This window comes from Ammodytes marinus (assembly GCF_949987685.1).
Source record: "Ammodytes marinus genome assembly, chromosome: 13".
Taxonomy (NCBI): domain Eukaryota; kingdom Metazoa; phylum Chordata; class Actinopteri; order Uranoscopiformes; family Ammodytidae; genus Ammodytes; species Ammodytes marinus.
In genome coordinates, this window is record NC_137217.1 from 6486661 (window position 1) to 6505399 (window position 18739).

An 18739-nucleotide genomic window follows, 5' to 3' on the forward strand; every position below is an offset into this window, starting at 1 on the left:
GACGACCTGGCTCCACTTTCTGGGAAGGTAGTTTGAATATATTTGACGGCATTAGTTTGAGGTGAACAATGTGTGGATTCATTTCAGCAGGTAAGAGCAGCACTTTCAATTTCCCCCTTTTTGATGTCTGGAACTGGTGTTGCTTTGGTAACTTAAGTTTTTATTCTATTTTCAGAGTTTCCCCATCTAACGACTGACAATTTTGTGAGTAAAAGTTGATTATAATTTTCATTCTGAAAAAAAATCAGTTTTGTCTTGTATATCGGGGGGGGCCTTTGAGCAAAAATGTTTGTTTGTCTCCATGCAGGAGAACTGTCTAGCCTCTGATGACGTATTGGCTCACTTCTTCAATGAGTTCTTAAGTCTGCCGGTAAAGTATTCCTGATGTTTAAATGTAGCATATTTTGACAAAACATCCTTCTTATACACTTGCATCTGTTTCCAGTCTTTCCCACAGGCCTTGCTTTACAACCAGGAGACTGGGCTGTTTGAGGTGGTGAGCGGGGCAGCTGACTTTCTCGCCAATAGAATCAGATCAGTCCTTCACTGCAGCAAATCACAACTCCTTACTGGTGACCGCACTGCACTGGCAAGAACCCCTCCAGTAGACAATCATTACACTGTGTGTGTAAGTAGCAGAGGTGCAAAGAGTACAAAAATATTCTACTCAAGTAAAAGTATGATTACTTGGATGAAATTTTACTTAAGTAAAAGTACTGGTCTAAAAATCTACTGAAGTAAAAGTGAAAAAGTAGCTGATTTAAAATGTACTTAAAGTACAAGTTACTAGTTACTTTTTAACAGTGGGAGGGGGCAGGGTCTCTTCAGTGTAAGGCATTATATACATAGACAAGGGGATATAAATCTCAAACTAGTTTTGTTTAATTAATGTAACACTTTTACAAATGAAAGTGCAAAAATTAAACAAATCATGTCACCACACATGTATGGATGTACACTGTGTCATTATACTTTAGATAAGCAAATATGGAGCAAATAGTCTGTTAATGGGGGAATGGGAATGTAACCGGTCTACAGACCTAAACAGACTGCAGCTGCAGTTCTAATAATGTAATTGTGTATAATTGATCTAAACCATGGAAATTGCAAGGTTAGGCTGCTCGATTTTGACATAAATCATAATCATGATTATTTTGATTGACATTGTGTTATCACAATTATTATAGATGATTATTCATTGATTTAAGAACTGCAACATGCACTTATTTAACATTTAAAACCGTGACTTTTGACTTTAAACATATCCTAATTGAACTGAAAACAAGGAAAATGCAAATAGCATTAAAAAAATTAAAAAGCCCCCCTCGATATTTCTTTTCTTTTCTCTCCTTTCCCTATCTATTTTTTTACTCAGTAACGCAGGTGATATAAAATGTAGCGAAGTACAATACTTCAAAATAAACATACTCAAAGTAAATGTATAGGTTTTAAAAATCACTTAAAAAATGACAAGTACACGAAAAAACTATTCAATTACAGGAACGCGAGTAAATGTAATTTGCTACTTTACACCCCTGGTAAGTAGTCAATCTTTTTTCATTTTCTTTTTAATAGGAATCAATGGTTGTTTATATTTCGTTTTGGAGATGAGTATGTTTCTGTAATGTAGTGGTTTCAGAGAAATCTGTCTCTTTGACCTTTTCAGTGCCTGGACAGAGAGCAAGGAATTCAATGGATTGTGAAAGAAAGGTTGCCCTTTTTCCTTCAAAGTGATTGCTACAATGAATACAGGTACTACAATGTTGACCGTTTTGTTTTCTGACCTACTACATGTACACAACACAGCTGTAGCTGTAACCTCTAGCAGCACAATGCGGTTCACTGAGCCTCTAGGAATCCTTGTGCTTGTGTTTTAGACTGTTGCCATTCTTCCTTATCTGTTTGAGTCTGCCCATTTCATTATGATCAACAGCCCTGCGTAACTTTCAACCAAAACATAGGGACGAGAGTGCTACAGGAATAAAACAAATACTTTCAGAGACACACATGCTTGTGTACTATGTTGCTGGTGGTGTATCAGTTAAGGCTATTATATTCCTCAGACTAGCCAAGCTGTTGCTTCAGTGGGACCCACACCTCTGTATCCAGAGGAAGAAAGACAGCTCGGGTCAAACCACTCTGTCAGCACAACAACTGCGTTTTTTCTCCCAATTCGACAAAGAAACCAACACACCGAGGGCCCTAACCTGCTCCCATTCTCAGGAGAACATTGCAGCAGATCAAGGTATACTCTATAACCCCTTTGGTTTCCATTTGCACATCTGTTTGTACTATACATGTAAGCAGGCTGGAGTAAAGCTATGAAGAATAGAACTCTTAAGTTCTCTCTATTTCCCCACTGTTCAGGAGGATGTCTACACTCTGGTCAGAACGAACATGTCGACACAGAATGCAGTCAGTCATTAACATCCTTCAACCCGTGTGTCATATCCGCTTTGTCCTCCTCACATTCCTCCTCCTCCTCCTCCTCTGATCTTAAATGTGAGGAAAGCCAAGAACTCAAGACTTCACAAACAGAGCTGGGCCTTTACTTCACAGCGCCATCAGCTGGCAACTCAGGGGAGCAGCATCTTAAAGAGGCCAGTAGCCACAAGTATGACTCTTCTGAACCACTGGAGAATGTGGCTGCCAAAGTGGTTCAACTGGTGCTTAACAGTGCATTAGATGTGCTGGGTGGTCAGTGCCAGGCAAACACTACTAGTGACTGTTCCAGCAAGTCAAAGGACCAGACAAATTGCACCAGCGTAGAGGCATCCGCTCACAGTAAAGTTTACCAGTGTTCAGCTGACGGGCGCAGAGAAAGATTGGACGGGAAGAAAGAGATAGTTCAAGAAGGCAAGAGTGGGAGTGGAGAGGTAGAACAGACAGAATGCTTTAATAGGACTTTGGGGGTGGGGAGCAAGGGCACAGACAAGGAAAGTGTCCTTGATATGTGTTGCCATGGTGCATGTTGTCTTAGCAACAGACCAGGCTTGGATGAGTTTAAGGAGTTTTTGCGAGGAATGCCAGGAGAGAAGCTGCTTCATCTGTGGATGGATATAGAGAGGCTGAAAGCAACACAGAGCAGGGAGCGCAAGAACAGGTAAACATTATACAATGATGGGACACACTCTTTGCCATTGTCGTGAACTAAACTAACAGACTGTGATTATTAACAATAATGGTATGATATTGAATTCATTACAGCTAAAAATAGAAGCTCTAGTATTTTGTCCCTTCTAAATTAATTGATACTCCTGACATACACAGTTGCATCTCCCATAATTAGAATGCCAAGGAAAAGTTTCTTTCTTTCGGTAATTTAATTCAAAAAGTGAAGCTTCCATATATTATCGGTTCATCACACATAATTGTGAAATATCTCAGGCCTTTTTTGATCAATTTTACATGAATGTATTGTTGCCAATACAGAGGAACTGGAGGCCGCTATAAAGGCAACCTGGGCTTCCATAACGCCTCATCAGTGCCACAGACTGATCACCTCCATACCATGATGCATTGATGCGATAGTTCTTATTCAAATATTCACATTTTTGGAGATGCACCTGTATATATATATATATTGAATTTCATGCTGTATTCTGAGCAGGTACTTAGTCCTAATGAGGAGCTGGTACCTGCTGAGCAGCAGCCAGAGCAGTCTGAGTGTGGAGCTGCTCTCCAGTCTGGGGCTGTCTACCTCCCCCTGCTGGACAGAGGACAAACTGCACTCTGTTCAGTCCTTCCTCATGGAGTCTCTGCTCTACTACTGGTGAGATTCACAGTATTCATCTTCTCTTCATTATGATCTCAGATAATGCATTTGTGTGTGCAGTGACTCTTCATTTATTCATATGCATATGATTATTGTAATTAGCCACATATTACAAATGTATAGGATATGAGTTGTATCCTGCATAAGCTGTGTAGTTAGGTGTTTGTATGAATTCCTTGGTAATTCTCTCTCCCCTTCCTCCACAGGGCTCCTCGGTTCTGGATGTCCCAGTGTGTTCAGGCAGACCATGTTGAATTTGAATGCTGTGTCAGCTCTCCCTCTGGTACACAGCCCCACCATGTATCTATGACCCTGCCTACTCCACGCCCTGACACCTGCCTGCCTCACACCCCCCATACTGTCCATACACAGGTAAATCTATTAGGACATGATACCACGTGGGTCGTGAAACGTTTTAAGGTGGGAAAGAGAACCAACTTGTGAACAACATGTGAAATGAATTAAAAACACACAGACCTGCAGCAATGGAGCTCTTGCTGTTTGGGTTGTCCATCTGGCTCTGTCAGTGACAGGCAGTCAATGGTTCTTTCCACTGTAGCATGTTTGTTGCTATGGACTAAAGTAGTGCTGAAACCATGAGTGGATCCTGCTTTTTTAGCTTGCTTAATTGAATATTTTTGGTTAGTTGGACGAAACAAGCTATTTGTCCCCTTGGGCATATATTTGTTGGATAAAGCAATAATGAAAATAATCATGAGTTCCAGCCCCAGTTATAAGTTATTCTTATGATGAATGGTTGTGTTGATTGTATTAACTCTCCTCTTGTGATCAGTTGTTTTGGAGCAGAAGTCAGGTACTGGGCAGCAGGAGAATGGAGGAGATGCTCCAGGCTCTTTCTGTGGAGCCTTTCTCCGGCTTTTACTTCACAAACTTCTGTCAACAGTCTGGAAAGCAGGTACAACAGCAGCTAATGGATCATTAATACACCTTTTATCACATTGAATCATGATATTTGAATGTTATTGTTATCATTATTGGAGCCATAATGGAAATACCTGTATGAATATAATGGAATGGAAGTAATAATAATTGATATATAGCTATGGTTAAATTGAGTTTGTATTCTGTCTGGCTCCCCCTTTAGGCCAGTTCTATTATTGCATTCATTTATCTAATCAAGGGATTTCATTCACCTGTGGGAATGTGACTGAAAGGAGAGTGAGACAGGGAAGCCAGACAGTTTTTTTGACCGCAAATGTTTGTTCCAAAGTATAGCCATCAAGACGAATCATTTTGGTTTGAAACTTCCTGTTTTGTTTCAGCTGTGGGAGAATGCAGTCCACTTCTGGAGCGACCTGCAGCACTACCGCCAGCTGTTCTACCAGGCCGGGCTGGACCCCTACAGAGTACAGAGAGAGGCACAGGTCACAACACATACTGTACACACACCATCAAGACTAAAGCTTTTTTTATTTTTTATTTTTTAAGATGTTTTTTGGCTTTATTGACAGTGCAGAGAGACAAAGGTGAAATGGGGCAGAGAGGGGAGTGACATGCAGAGAACGACCGCAGGCGGTAATCAAACCCGGGTCTGCTGCTGGGCCCGGCCCGGGGGGGGGGGGGGGGGGAGGGTGGGGATGCCCTACCAACTGAGCTAAGGGCGCCCCCAAGACCAAAGCTTTTCTGATAGAGAATAACACTTTTTTATTTAATTTAACCTTTATTTAACCAGGAAAAAAAAATATATAATCCCATTGAGATTAAAAACCACTTTTTCGAAGGGAGTCCTACACTGACAAGATACACTCACAACATAGAAACAAAAATTAAAATTATAAAAAAACAGTTAGCCCTTTAAAATAATAAAAAACAGTAACAAGTAAAGGAGGAGGTGGTGTCAAGTGCTCTCAGCCTGGATTCAAAAGCATTCAAAGAAATCATTTCAGTTATTTTCCACTTGTCTGCACTTATCTCAAAATCAGATGCAAACTACTTCGAATCCGTGAAATTCACTCTGTTTAGAACACAGTATGAACATTCCATACATGTCAAAGTAGTGTGATAGAGAGACCTTAGGAGGCATTAGCTCAAACTAATTGAAGCTATGTATAGCCACCCATACTGCAATTAAGATGCATACGTAAATCAATAATATTAAAAGAATCAAAATAATAGAGAGGGAAGCATTTATGGTCTACAAAGCAAATATTAGCTGTATTTTACAATCAAAATGTCATGCTTGAGGTTTTATTAAACAGTGTGTAAATCTCATTGAGTTGATACAGGATGTCTCTGTCCAGGCTGGCTCAGAGGATAGTGTCTGGTATCTTGGTGCAGCGTTTACAAAACACTCCTCCACTCCAGGATAACTTTGTTTCCCCTTTGCCAAGAAATAGCACACACATGCTATTCCACAGGATTCCACAGAATAACTTGTTTCTGATTTTTTTTTCTTAAGCTATGTATAATGTATCACTGCCAACTCATTGTCAAATAACAAAAAAAAAATAGGTACATTTGTGGAACTCATGTTTTCTGTGGAAAAAAAACATGTTTGAACTAATTTAAAACTAGTATTAAGAGGAACCAGATGAGTACAATGAGAGAGATAAAGAGGCCTCCTTTTAGAAAGGACGCCAGGAAAAAATCATGAATCACCATAAATTAAAGCTGCAGAGAACAAATGTCTAACAATGTTTGTGAAGGCAACCAGTAATAGAAAACAAAGTCATTAAAAGGCAATGAAACAGAGATTTAGTATACATTTTTCTGTTACCCTCTCTCTTACACACACACACACACACACACACACACACACACACACACACACACACACACACACACACACACACACTCAGAGCCCCTACCCTGTGTAGCTGGACCAAGGGAGGGGAGCTGAGCCGGTCCGGTCCACAATAGCTCACAGTCAAATCTATTTTCCTTCTACAGTAGTTAACCTTAGGGCACCAGGGCAATGACATTTAGATGATCTTTCCACAGTGCCGTGGCCAACACGGTCACACGAGTGAGATTTATTTGGTGTGATGGCCTCCGCCGCGATGAGATATACTGAGTAATGTGTTTGAGAGAGCTGAACAATGGTGATGATAGACCGGCCATGGTGGTTTGCAAGAGAAATGACTCTGAAGTGATGACTTTTATATGATCTCTTTTCTTCTCTTCTCTTCTCAGCTCCTTTACTCCTCCTATCTCTCCAGCTCTGCCAGGTGGAGTGTGGGTGCTGATGAGGAGATGAGGAGGGGGTTGTACCAGAGACTGATGCCTGCCTTCGAGGAGCTGTTTGACCAGGTTGAGGAACACACACTGAACATCCTGCTGGAGCCCTGGACCCTGCTGGTCTGCACAGACAAAGAAACCTTCCAGAAGGTACAGTATACATCCACACTTTAGTTAGTTTACCATTTATCATGAAGATGTGGATCTCCTTTAAGGTACAGGTTAGCTGGCACACAGGACTGCTAAAATGATCAAAAGTCTGTTTGGCATTTCCGCTTAAAAATGACCTGATTATTGATAGATTATCCAAATAACTGCCAATTAAAGGTTTAGTAAGGGAAATGGTACTTTTAGCGAACTTCCTGTAAGTGACTACAGTTAGTAGTCCCCTCGCTCGTCCCTACGTCACCACATTAATGCACTGCGGTCTTCAAGCAGCAAGTTATCTAGCAACATCTCAGATCCTGTGTGCGATAAAACATGATAAAAACCATCAAAACAGACATTGGGAAGGATTTTTACCTGCTCCACCATTGTAGGCGCATAAACATCCACCCCTCTGTCGCTCTCTCCGCTTGCACCAGCAGTGAAACATGCCCGTTTGTAGCGTTCTCTCTTCTGATTGGATATCAGGTTGTGGGATACCTGAATTACATGCAAGAGCGAGTGACTGAGAGACCTGTGTTATGAAGCGAGCACACTATATAAGTGATCACTGTATGAATATCAGGCGATTTAACACGTATATTAACATAGATATATCGCTTACTTTAATAATCGCCTTTAAATATGAATAAATCAAACAATTAATTAATCAGATCGACTAATCTATTACGCAAATAATCATTGTAACTGTCATTTGGCTGTGTGTGTGTGTGTGTGTGTGTGTGTGTGTGTGTGTGTGTGTGTGTGTGTGTGTGTGTGTGTGTGTGTGTGTGTGTGTGTGTGTGTGTGTGTGTGTGTGTGTGTGTGTGTGTGTGTGTGTGTGTGTGTGTGTGTGTGTGTGTGTGTGTGTGTGCGCGTGTGTTGTCCAGGTGTGTGTGCAGGAGGAGGTGCGCTGTGTGGACAGTCCAGAGTACAGAGAATTACAGAGTCTGTATGAAGAATCAGAGCGCGGCCGGAGACAGGTCAGCCAGCATCCACCAGCTCCACACATTAATAACATGTTGGTGTTCAGTTATTAGCCAATACAAACACACACCCACCTGTTCATCAGACAGCTAATGTAAACAATGATGTGAAAGTGTTTTTTTCTTCTTCTTTCCAGTATTTATGTATCGCTTAGTAACACTGGTGGTTATCTACTGTTCCTGGACTATATTACTTTGGCATGAACGTGTCATTTAGGATGGAGTCGTACTGCTGTTGTGTAGTGTAAATGATCCATGTGCTTGACGGTGGCTTTAGCACGTCTAAGAAGCAGCAGGAGGCATGACGTGATGTGGAAAAATGGCCGTTAACACTTTTAGACCACGCCTTTTTTCTCTCTCTTTTCTGCTCCATTTCTCTGTCATGTATTCTCTCCCTGTACAGGTGGAGCAGTGTGGGTCCATGCTGATGCCCTGTCCTGGTACACCTTCCACCCCCGAGGCTCCTGACTCCTGGTCCACAGTGTCTCCAGGATACCAAGGTTACCGGCTAGGTTCTTTACTCCGCCACCGTCACGAGATCGCCCACTTCATGTCCTTCCTCCAGAATCACCATGCCAGGTAAGTGTCAGACGTTTGGCCCTGAATATGTATAAGCAATAGATGTACAGCATTACACGTAGCCTGACTCGCAAGTGTGAAATGAAGCAGCCGATAATGTAACAACTGCCGATAAGGTTACCATTTTTCAGTTGAAGGAACTTGAGGATAACATAAAAAAACTTAAGATTTCTTTTTTAAGTTATTACCTTATTGGTTAATGTTATTAGTTCAGTAATATACATACATTATTGTGTTACAGTAACCAAGGCAAAATGTTAGTACACTATTGGTTCAGACATTTTATTAAGTTATTAATAGACGTAATACAAGCCATCATCTGGTTGTTTTAAATCTAACATGCTACCATCCACCATCCTACCAGCACATCTTATCCACTGTTATTTCATTATTGGCTGTGACATGCATCATAATCACATTAAACTGAAATACAATTAGAATATGAACATGAATTATATTGTTTTGAAATGTATGTATTGCATTGAAGTTTATGCTAAAAAACTAACATGGTTCTTGTTGTGAACATGTGTGTTTGTGCTGCTCAGCATCCATCTGACATGCTGGCTGGACCTGGAGCAGTACAGGAGGACTCCTCAGAAGCACAGGGCTGTCAGACAGGAGAGGTCGTCTCATATCACAACCAAATACCTCCACAGGAACTACTTCTTTGGCTGTGAGAGCCCAGCCTCAACAGAACAACAGCATGATGTAGGTCTTAAAAGGTGGAGTCGACGATTCTGGAGAATGCTTTCTGTCAAAATCACTTTTTGTCAAAATCAGTGAATATCTCCTCACGGTCCGCTAACTGTCTGTACTGAAAGAATATGTTGCCAGACAAGATCCCCTCATTAGGTCTTAGGACATATTCAAATAAAGGCCAGTGAAGAACACTGATTTCTGGGTGTTCTTGATGACATCATAGACTGTATGGTTGACATGACTTCAACTCTGGTCCATGGCCTTTGGCATCTGTCGTCCTCATCTCATAAATACCATCAATATAATGATTACAACTGTGCATTTGAAGATGGATGCCAACTGTAGTGCTTGTTACTCTGTAGCATTGGGTCTGCTCTTGTCTGCGTGAGTGTTGTAGAGAGACTGACAGCTTTACTGCTTTCAGGGTTCAACATAACTTTTTTTTCCTACTGGCCCGCCGGGCCAGTGGATCCGAGTTTTACTGGCCCCTTGTATATTTTCACTGGCCCTGCACACACTTTTTTTTTCTTCATAATTTAGTGTCAATAATTATAATACCTGTATTAGAAAAATAAAGAAAGATAACCAGATCTAAAGGGAATATCTATACCAGTATAGATATTCCCTTTAGATTTGGTTATTTTTCTTTTAGTTAATTATATGAAATGTTGATATTGCTCATACACATAATATAAAACCAGGCAAACATATTGAATTAGAAGCCTACAACTGAAAGTATGTTGAAAGAGTCGGCCAGTATTTTAAAGTCAAGTAGTTTGATGGTTGTTTTTATTCTTGAATTTGGGTAGTTTAATGAATAGTTCACCTGCAGAAGTCATGTGTGGTAGGCTGTTTTTATTACTTTCTCTATATGCATTAGGGATGTGAATGTGTCGACCGAATGACCGGTTTTCCACTTGCGCTCAAGTTGACTTCAAAAGTAGAATAGAAATCCGAAAATCAGTGGGTTATGCCGTTTTTTTAATGGGAGATTTCACCGTGTATGTGAGTTCACGTCTGGTCGTGAGCGCGCTGCAGGAGTGTCACTTCTCCATGAAGTGTCAGCTTCACATAAGAGTCCGGTGTGGGACCATTTTTTCAAACTATTGATAAAAAACAATGCAGTGCAAAATATGCAGCATAAGTTAAACGCTCGTCTAAGACTATGACGTTAAATCACCTTAGAAACACACAATGCCTTCGTCCGATCACAGCAGCGTTTCACCGTGTGATCTCGCCAGCGAGTGAGCCGCCGCGCAGATGAACTGTGGTTTGTGGCTAAAATAATAACCGGGGATATTCTCCCCGTTAGCGATTTCAATGGGAAAGACTTCCGCGATCTGATTGAATGTCTCGAGCCTGAAAACACAGTGCCAAACTGCGCGACTATAGGAACTGTACAGTGAGCGGAGTCCCTCCGTTCGTTTCTGTCTACAACCGACACAATCACCGGAGACGCATTCACAGCGTTTAAATAACGCCTCTCATTTGTATTACCATTGGGGCTTGCATGCAAATACTGTAACATTACGTCGGCAGATAAAGGAAAAGCGCAGTTATCATTTTCTGCACCTCAACCTCTGCTGTGGGAAGAAAGAAAGGTATGGAAGGAGGCAAAGCAAGTCGATTGATTTGTCGACTCGCAGGCGGACGGTAGGCAGCTCTGCCAACGGAGCGAGAGTGCACCCGCTTGTTGCTCCGCCTGTCCGCCCACGCATCGGTTGTCCACTGGCCTTTCATTAAAAAATATATTTTATATTAGGTTTATTATATTGAGTCTTAAATAAACACTGCTTTCATTACGACTCTCAACGCGCATTTCAATGAACCATGATGTAGTCTACAAAAAGATACTGAACTGTGATTGGCCAGTCACTGGCCCGGGCGGGACAGTGACTGGCCAATCAACTTGCCCTGCATATGATTTTACTGGCCCCGGGCCATCGGGCTATACGTTATGTCGAACCCTGTGCTTTGGCCCTTCACTCTCTCAAACACTCAGTGCTCCAGTCACAGATTGGCTTCCTTTCATCTACTCACTCCCCCTCCAATGCCACGACTGGTTCTCATTTCTGAGGCCTGAGTGTGTGTGAATGTGTGCATGCCCGTCTGCCTGTGTGCGTGCTGGATAAGATGAGAAGAAATATATAGGAGATCTAAATAGGCAGACAGGGCCAGATCCATGTATGCAGACAGAACGCAGAGCGGGGAGAGGAAGAGAACAGAGGGATTGTGGGAATGATGAAGGGCACAGCAGGAGTTAGGAAGGAGAGGAGAGGAGTTTCACACTTTTTTTTTATCAGTTTGTTCACCTCATATGGTCCTCGTGTTGTTTAGCATGCACACTTAAAACACAAAAATCTGCTTCTACTGACACTGTCTGTGTATATTTGACTGTGTATATTTGACTGTGTGTGTGTGTGTGTGTGTGTGTGTGTGTGTGTGTGTAGATACTGCGTCTGTCAGGTGGACTGGAGCGTCTGAAGCTAGACTGTCTCTCTAACCCAGTGGTTGTGGAGATCCAGGACATAGTCAGGAGTCACATAGAGAAAAGATGGCTGCCTCTCTTCCTGTCCACAGCGGAGTTCACAGAGCGACTGAAAGGCCAGCCAAAGGTAGACATCCTCATTCTCAACACTAACAATACTACTAAATAGTTTGACATTTTGAAATATAAGCTCAATCACATTTTATTCATCATATTCTGCAGAGGTATACTGTATGAAGGACTATATCTTGGGTCTGAGCTGTTGCCTGAAAACTATCAGGGACTTATGTTCCAACTTGTCCCAGAAGTCTGACTAGTAAGACATTATAACACATAGACAATTGACGTAATAGACTTCCATGACGGTGTCAGCAGTGCATGCTGGGACAACACCTGTAAATGTGCGTTAGGTGATTAGTAAATAAGTAATTACAACAAGGTCACACAGAGAGCCTGTGAGTATTATTTGCATGCAGGACTTGACTTGGCTTTGGAAAAGAATGAAGCAAATCATTTCAGGGGATATGAAGTTATGACCTTGAGGTTTGCTTGTTGTGCTCTCAATCAAGTCTAAATAAAATTTCTGTTGCTACTTTATAATACTACTAATAATACTAATCCCATCCTTTTCTAACATGTGGCCATTTATTTAGCAGAATATTTGTTGAAGACAGGAAATTATTAATTATACAAGATTAGATATTTTAAATGGCCTTACCATGCACTCCACTTGTATTGTTTTATCAAAAATTGGAAGACAGTTGGGCCCACTGCCAACCTTATCCTACCTGGTGGTTTGTGCTTACAACTGCAACACCATTGGATCCCTGTTGCATAATGGGCCTGTAAGTGATTGGACAGGTTAAGAGGTGAGATGCTCATTAGGGGCTCTGCTATGTGAGAAAGCACTAAACACTGTCAGTGTCCATGTTGCCGCATCACACAAACCACACAATCCTCCACTCTGCCTCATTATGTTATCAAGTTTACTATGTTTGGTCACAAGGATCCTCTCATTAAGTAATGAGTGGTAGGGCTAGTTTAGCATTACAGGCTGGCGGAGGAGGTGAGTGGAAGGCTGGAAGCGACGGAGAGAGGGGGATGACATTTGAGAGGTAAAGATCGGTCCAAGAGGAGATTAGAGGAATAAGATCAGAGGAAATAAAAAGGTGGAGGGAAGGTGAAATGTAACCAGGTACCAGTGACTAAGAGCACACAGCTTTGAGAGGTGTTCAGTGTCTCTCTCTTACTGCCACTTTGTTTACTTAGTTTCTGACTTTTGATCTCTGCGCGTAATTGTGTTTCTCTGTGTGCTAGCCACAAGCAACAGGCAGGCTCTCATCGCACATCTACCGCCGCCGAGCGAAGAGAGAAGCCCGCAAGGTAAGGAGAAATCCCCCCTTAATATGGAGAGAAACAAGGCATTTCCTGGGCCTGAAAGCATGTGTGATTTTTAGTTCATGACTTGGCTCGGAGCACTGGCTTTGTCAAACACCATTTTGGCTTTTGGGCTGCTTTAGTTTTCCCCAAATTGGATCCAGGGTAAATAAGATTAAAGCATCAGCATTACTAACCTTCCTTTAATAGTGTTTTCAGCCTGTGCTCTCAGAGCACAGACATAAAACATGAACGGGTCACATTAGGAACAGGATGATTACAGGAAGGAGATTTTCAATACACAACTGTGGCTATCTTCCTCATGATCATTGTCTCATCATTGGCAGAGAAACGGTTTTGAGAATAAAGGAGAATCATGGCTCAGTTTTCTGTGAGCTATGACTGTTTATAGGACAAAGGTCACACATCATCTTTGCTGCATACTGTTTCTCATACCGTAGTACAGATATAGAATTTGTAACCAACAGCTTACTGTGTTGTTAAAGGCCTACTTCACCGGTTTGAATATGAAGGTGTATTGAATTCTGAGATCCTATGTAGTATAAATGTGCAAAAAAAATTAAAATCGGTTCATCCTAGCCTGAGAAAAGGCAGAAAGAGTGTTTTTTTTAACACTATATTCTATATTTCTCTTTCTGTGATGTCACGAGAAAGAGAAATATAGGGTTAAAAAAACACTCTTTCTGCCTTTTCTCAGGCTAGGATGAACCGATTTCAATTTTTTTCGCACATTTATACTACATAGGATCTCAGAATTCAATACACCTTCATATTCAAACCGGTGAAGTAGGCCTTTAAAGACCTGACAGTCCTCCATTGTGTGTCCCTCACGGGCCCAGGGCTTGTGGATGAGTTCCTCCAAAGAGATCCTGCTGTTTCGACGGGTCCTTCACAACCCCGTCACCTGCTCACAGTTCCAGCACTTTGTCTCTCTGAAAGGAGACTTCCTAGAAAATGACCTGCTTTTCTGGCTGGAGGTGCAGAGGTACAAGGTAAGAAAAAAAAGGCAAAACTACTGTACCTGTAATGTGTCATCTGGTCGGGTTACATTCATACTTTAAATTCCCCTCAATTTAAACCTCTTAATCGTTCATTCACTTGAATGGTTGTTTGAGCGCCACGCCTCCATCCAGAATGGTGTACGTGCAGAGTCTGTTCTTGGATCTTTGTTTGATCTCTTGTACGTATAAGGTCGATGTTGTGGAAACTTAAAACCTCCAGCGCACACACACTGAGGATGAACTTTTCACCGATGCAGGAGACGTCTTGTGTCCAGCAGTAGCCACACTTGATATCATATGATTTGATACAAAGCATATCAGACACAAGTTATTTTTTAAATTAAGATTATTATTTTGTCTTTGAATTTGTGTGAGGGATCTTAAAAGGTAACTCAGTTTGTTTTTCTTGATGAATGAATTGATGAATAATGTTTTAACCAGTCATTACCTCCGTTAATTACTGTACCTTATCAGACTGTCTTGGTGTGATTTGAACAGAACTGACTTTAACAGTGTGTTCATGTAGGATTTAATTTATCAAAGTCTGCAAAAAAAAAAAATCCTTTTCATATCTGGAACAAACTTCTCATTGGCAGAGATATTTCAAACATTTCAGGAGCAGAAGAAATAGTTCCTACTACACATATCCCTCCTCCTTTGTCCCCTGTTTGCCCGTACACAGGACCTCTGTCATTCCCACTGTGATGAGGCTGCCATCCAGCAGAAGATCTCCACCATCATTAACTGTTTCATCAACTCCTCCATGCCCCCCACCCTGCAGATAGATATCCCTCCTCAACAGGCCCAGCACATTCTGGAGAAACGCCACCAGCTGGGCCCTTACATCTTCAGAGAGGCACAGGTACTGTGTGTGTGTGTGTGTGTGTGTCTGTGTGTGTGTGTGTGTGTGTGTGTGCGCGTGTGTGTGTGTGCGTGTGTCTGTGTCTGTGTTAGTAAGAGTATGGGTTTGCATTATCTTTGCTCTGGTCCATAAGCTGAATGTGTGTACTGTCTCTCTGTGTGTGTAGGTGTCAGTGTTCAGTGAATTGCTGAAGTTTTGGCCCGAGTTTGAAGCCCTGAGCAGCAGTGTGAGAGAGGAGCAGCTCCTTCCTCTACTGCAGGAGAAAGGAGTGAAACACAGAGCCAGAGTGAGGAGACGGAGGAGGAGAGAGGAGGAAGAGGAGGAGGAAGAAGAAGAGAGGAGGAGAGCCCAGGTGAGGATATAGTCAATACTAAGAGAACTACAACTACTGCTTGGCCATTTGTGAAGGTACATTGGTAGACAATGCTTTAAAGAAGGTAACGCTCCTAAGAAGCTAATATGGTTATTGTGCTCACAAGGTCACAGACACCATGACCTTCGACCTTCAAAATGTAAAGAGTTCATCCTCAAGTGAGTTATCCAAAGTATGACAAAACTCCCTCTTTCTTGAGCTATTAAGTTTGAGTCATTACAGTGCCCTTGACCTCCAAAATCTATTCAGTTCATCTTTGAGTCAGAGTCAACACAATATGCGAGGTCACAGTGACCTTGACATTTGACCTCCACAATGTAATCAGTTTATCTTCTAGTCATAGTGTGAGTTTGTGCCAAATTTGAATAAAAATCCGTTACAGTGTTCTTGAGATATTGCGTCCATTAGGTCACAGTGACCTCTGACCTATGACATCCACAATATAATGAGTGCCTCCTTCAATTAGGGTGGACATTTGTGCAAAGTTTAAAGAAAATTCCTCAAAGCGTTCACGAGAAATTGTTCTCAAATGAAAGAAGAAAGACCCTTAAACATAATACATCCAGACTTTGGCTATTACTGGCGTAGAGGTGTAGAGGATGGGAAAATAGCCTCTAAAGCAAGTTAAATTAAAAACTGACACTTTTATTTTTATTTTATCAATCTAAACAATTTAATCACCAGCTTCTTTGTCTTCTTTCTTTAATTACATTTTTTTTAAAGATCATTTTTGGGGCATTTTCCAGCTTTATTTGATAGTATGTAGAGAAAGAGATGAAAATGGGGCAGAGAGGGGAATGACATGCAGAGAACGACCCGGGCCGCATTCCAACCCGGGTCTGCTGCGACGAACACAAGTGAAATACACCATGCTTGTGATAAACAAAATCAATATGGCGCTCCGGTTGATAACACACTAAACCCTCGTCTGTACCTTACTGCTCCACAGTCATTCCAGGGATATGTGGAATCATACATTACCGGCCCATGTACCCTTACAGCCTCTGCACACATCCTGCGTCTACCTCTGGAGCGCGTCGCCTTACCTTACTGCTGCGTCTCTCGCACTTTTCTCGGACACACATGGAACGTCTCAGCAGCTGCTGCTGCAGCGCTGCTTCTAAAAGCCCTATATTTCTACATAGAGTTTTCATAGATAATTCACATTAAAAATGAAGTTCTTTCGTTTCATTTATGATGCATATGATTTATACTGAGTCTAATATTGAGTCTGGACAGTAATCCGTGCGTCCCGTTGGCTTTTTTTTTTTTGCCACATTTTCGCTTGTTGGAAGTCTTATTTTGAAAGGGACACACCAGGAAATGGTGAAACTACAGCGAAAGCTGCCGGTATGAAGTCAATATGACTCTCAGCAGAGTATTTCTCTATCAGTTAAAGCAGAGAGACCCGAGAGAGACGCGCGGCTCTCAGAAAAAAATAGGCGAGCCTCCTGAGGTAAAGGGGAGCGTCGCTGCAGACGTGCCTCCGACGTGCCTCCGACGTGCATCAGCAGTGCGTCTGAGGTTGGATGTGTGCCCGCTCTAGGTTGATTACACGGTCAGTGACAAAAAGTCAGACGCAGACGCGAGATAGACGTGCAGTAGAGGTAGGATGTGTGCAGAGGCCGTTAGAACTGAGGCCAGTTATAGAGGCATAATAAAGTCTGACAAATGAGGAAAATGTGAATTAAAAAACGGCTACTACTACTTCAATGTTGTTGAGAAGAGTAAAGTATTTGGTCAAAACTAACTGGCCTCTTTTCACACAGGAAGAGCTGGAGAGGCCACTGTCCAGTTTACAAGGGGAAGAAGACACAAATGATGAAGATGGGTCAGAAAGAGGACAAGATGGAACAAGTGAAACAAAGCAGCTGAGCAACAGAGTGCTGTTGACCCCCACACAGCCGGTGAGGAAACTATGAACAGAGATGATGATTTCCTTTGATGGCTATCTGCAGAGCACAACAGTTTAAAATCAAAAGTGCAGCTATGAAGATAAACTTAAGTTCATTACAGCATGAAGTCCAAACAAGACCTCATCACTCCCAGACACAGATTGTTTAAAGGAGAAACCCCATCCTCTAATTGAACTGTTTTTCTAATCACAGCAAGATTTGACTGGATTTCTGGATATGTTCCCACAGTTGTCGTGGTCCTACTCCAAGTACATGGCAGCGCTAAGGAAAGAGGAGGTGCTGCTGAGGAGACACAGTCAAATGGAGGCCTCGTTCTACACAGCCTCAGGTACACACACACGCGCACGCACACAACACACACCTTTTGGCCACAGTTAAAGGCCCATTTCCTGCATGTTTGACTACTCTCTGCTACCATACAGTCTAAACACAGGAAACCGTAACACTGAAATGACATCTAGCCGGTCCCACAGCAAAATGTCCAAGGTTCTGATAATACCAAAAACACATTGTCCAACAGACCTCCCCTCCATTATGCCAGAACTGTCTCATTATGAAGAACTGCGGCCAAAACAGCCACTTCAGCCTGCCCATTAGGTGTCAATGTGGTGTGCAGGAGTTAGTCACAGCCCACACGGCGTGGACGTGTTAATGAAGCGTGATGCTAACGCAGGAGTTAGTTACAGCCCAAAGTGAATGACGACCGGCCGTAATGAAGCGCAGCACAAATAGTGTTTTAATGGGGTGATAGAGGGGAGCAGCACTGTGAGGGGAACAGATGGAGATCATCACTGGATCCTGCATGGTGGAGATGAGCTCAGCATGAGGGCACATGCATGACAAACTAGGAGATATGGTCTTCACAGTAGAGGTGGGGGGTGTTTTTTACAGTATGAACAGGAATGGATCTGCACTCTTTTAGGCATGAATAACTTGGTATTCTCTGTAGAATCAGCACTCATCGAGCAGATGTTTTACAGCGTCTTATTCAACTCTTTCTCTCCAGACTCCTCCTCAGACTGCAGTGTCAGGTCAGCAGGCAGTAAACACCAGCAGGCCTCATCTCGCTCCTCCAGGGCCGACAGCAAACGGTGCAACAGATAGTAAGTAAGTGAAGGGGGGAATGCACAAGATGGAAGCATTGCACAGCACACTTACTGTGCCTCTCAAACATAACAGGCTCTCACCAGTTACTGCCTGCAACATGAAATGAAACCAAAGACGTTTAACACTGTGACACAAACAGATGACAGTGAAGGACAGCGTTACCGGAGCACCATGGCTGAAAACTGATATCTGTATAATGAGGTTGACACACAC

At 42.2% G+C, this 18739-nt stretch overlaps 1 protein-coding gene across 1 annotated transcript; it reads left to right on the plus strand.

The window, feature by feature from the left end:
• Positions 1 to 301: 301 nt before the first annotated feature.
• On the plus strand, positions 302 to 18712 carry rgs22 (regulator of G protein signaling 22; the record flags this gene model as incomplete). The annotated part of the gene is given in 23 exon segments (XM_080038841.1): positions 302 to 370; positions 446 to 628; positions 1667 to 1752; positions 2064 to 2245; positions 2368 to 3103; positions 3611 to 3772; positions 3982 to 4147; positions 4569 to 4691; positions 5059 to 5160; positions 6929 to 7123; positions 7950 to 8000; positions 8002 to 8100; positions 8507 to 8682; positions 9228 to 9390; positions 11832 to 11996; positions 13187 to 13252; positions 14107 to 14259; positions 14951 to 15130; positions 15297 to 15452; positions 17273 to 17410; positions 17648 to 17747; positions 18369 to 18522; positions 18610 to 18712. Coding segments are annotated over 23 exon segments (3708 nt in total).
• Between the last annotated feature and the right edge of the window lie 27 nt (positions 18713 to 18739).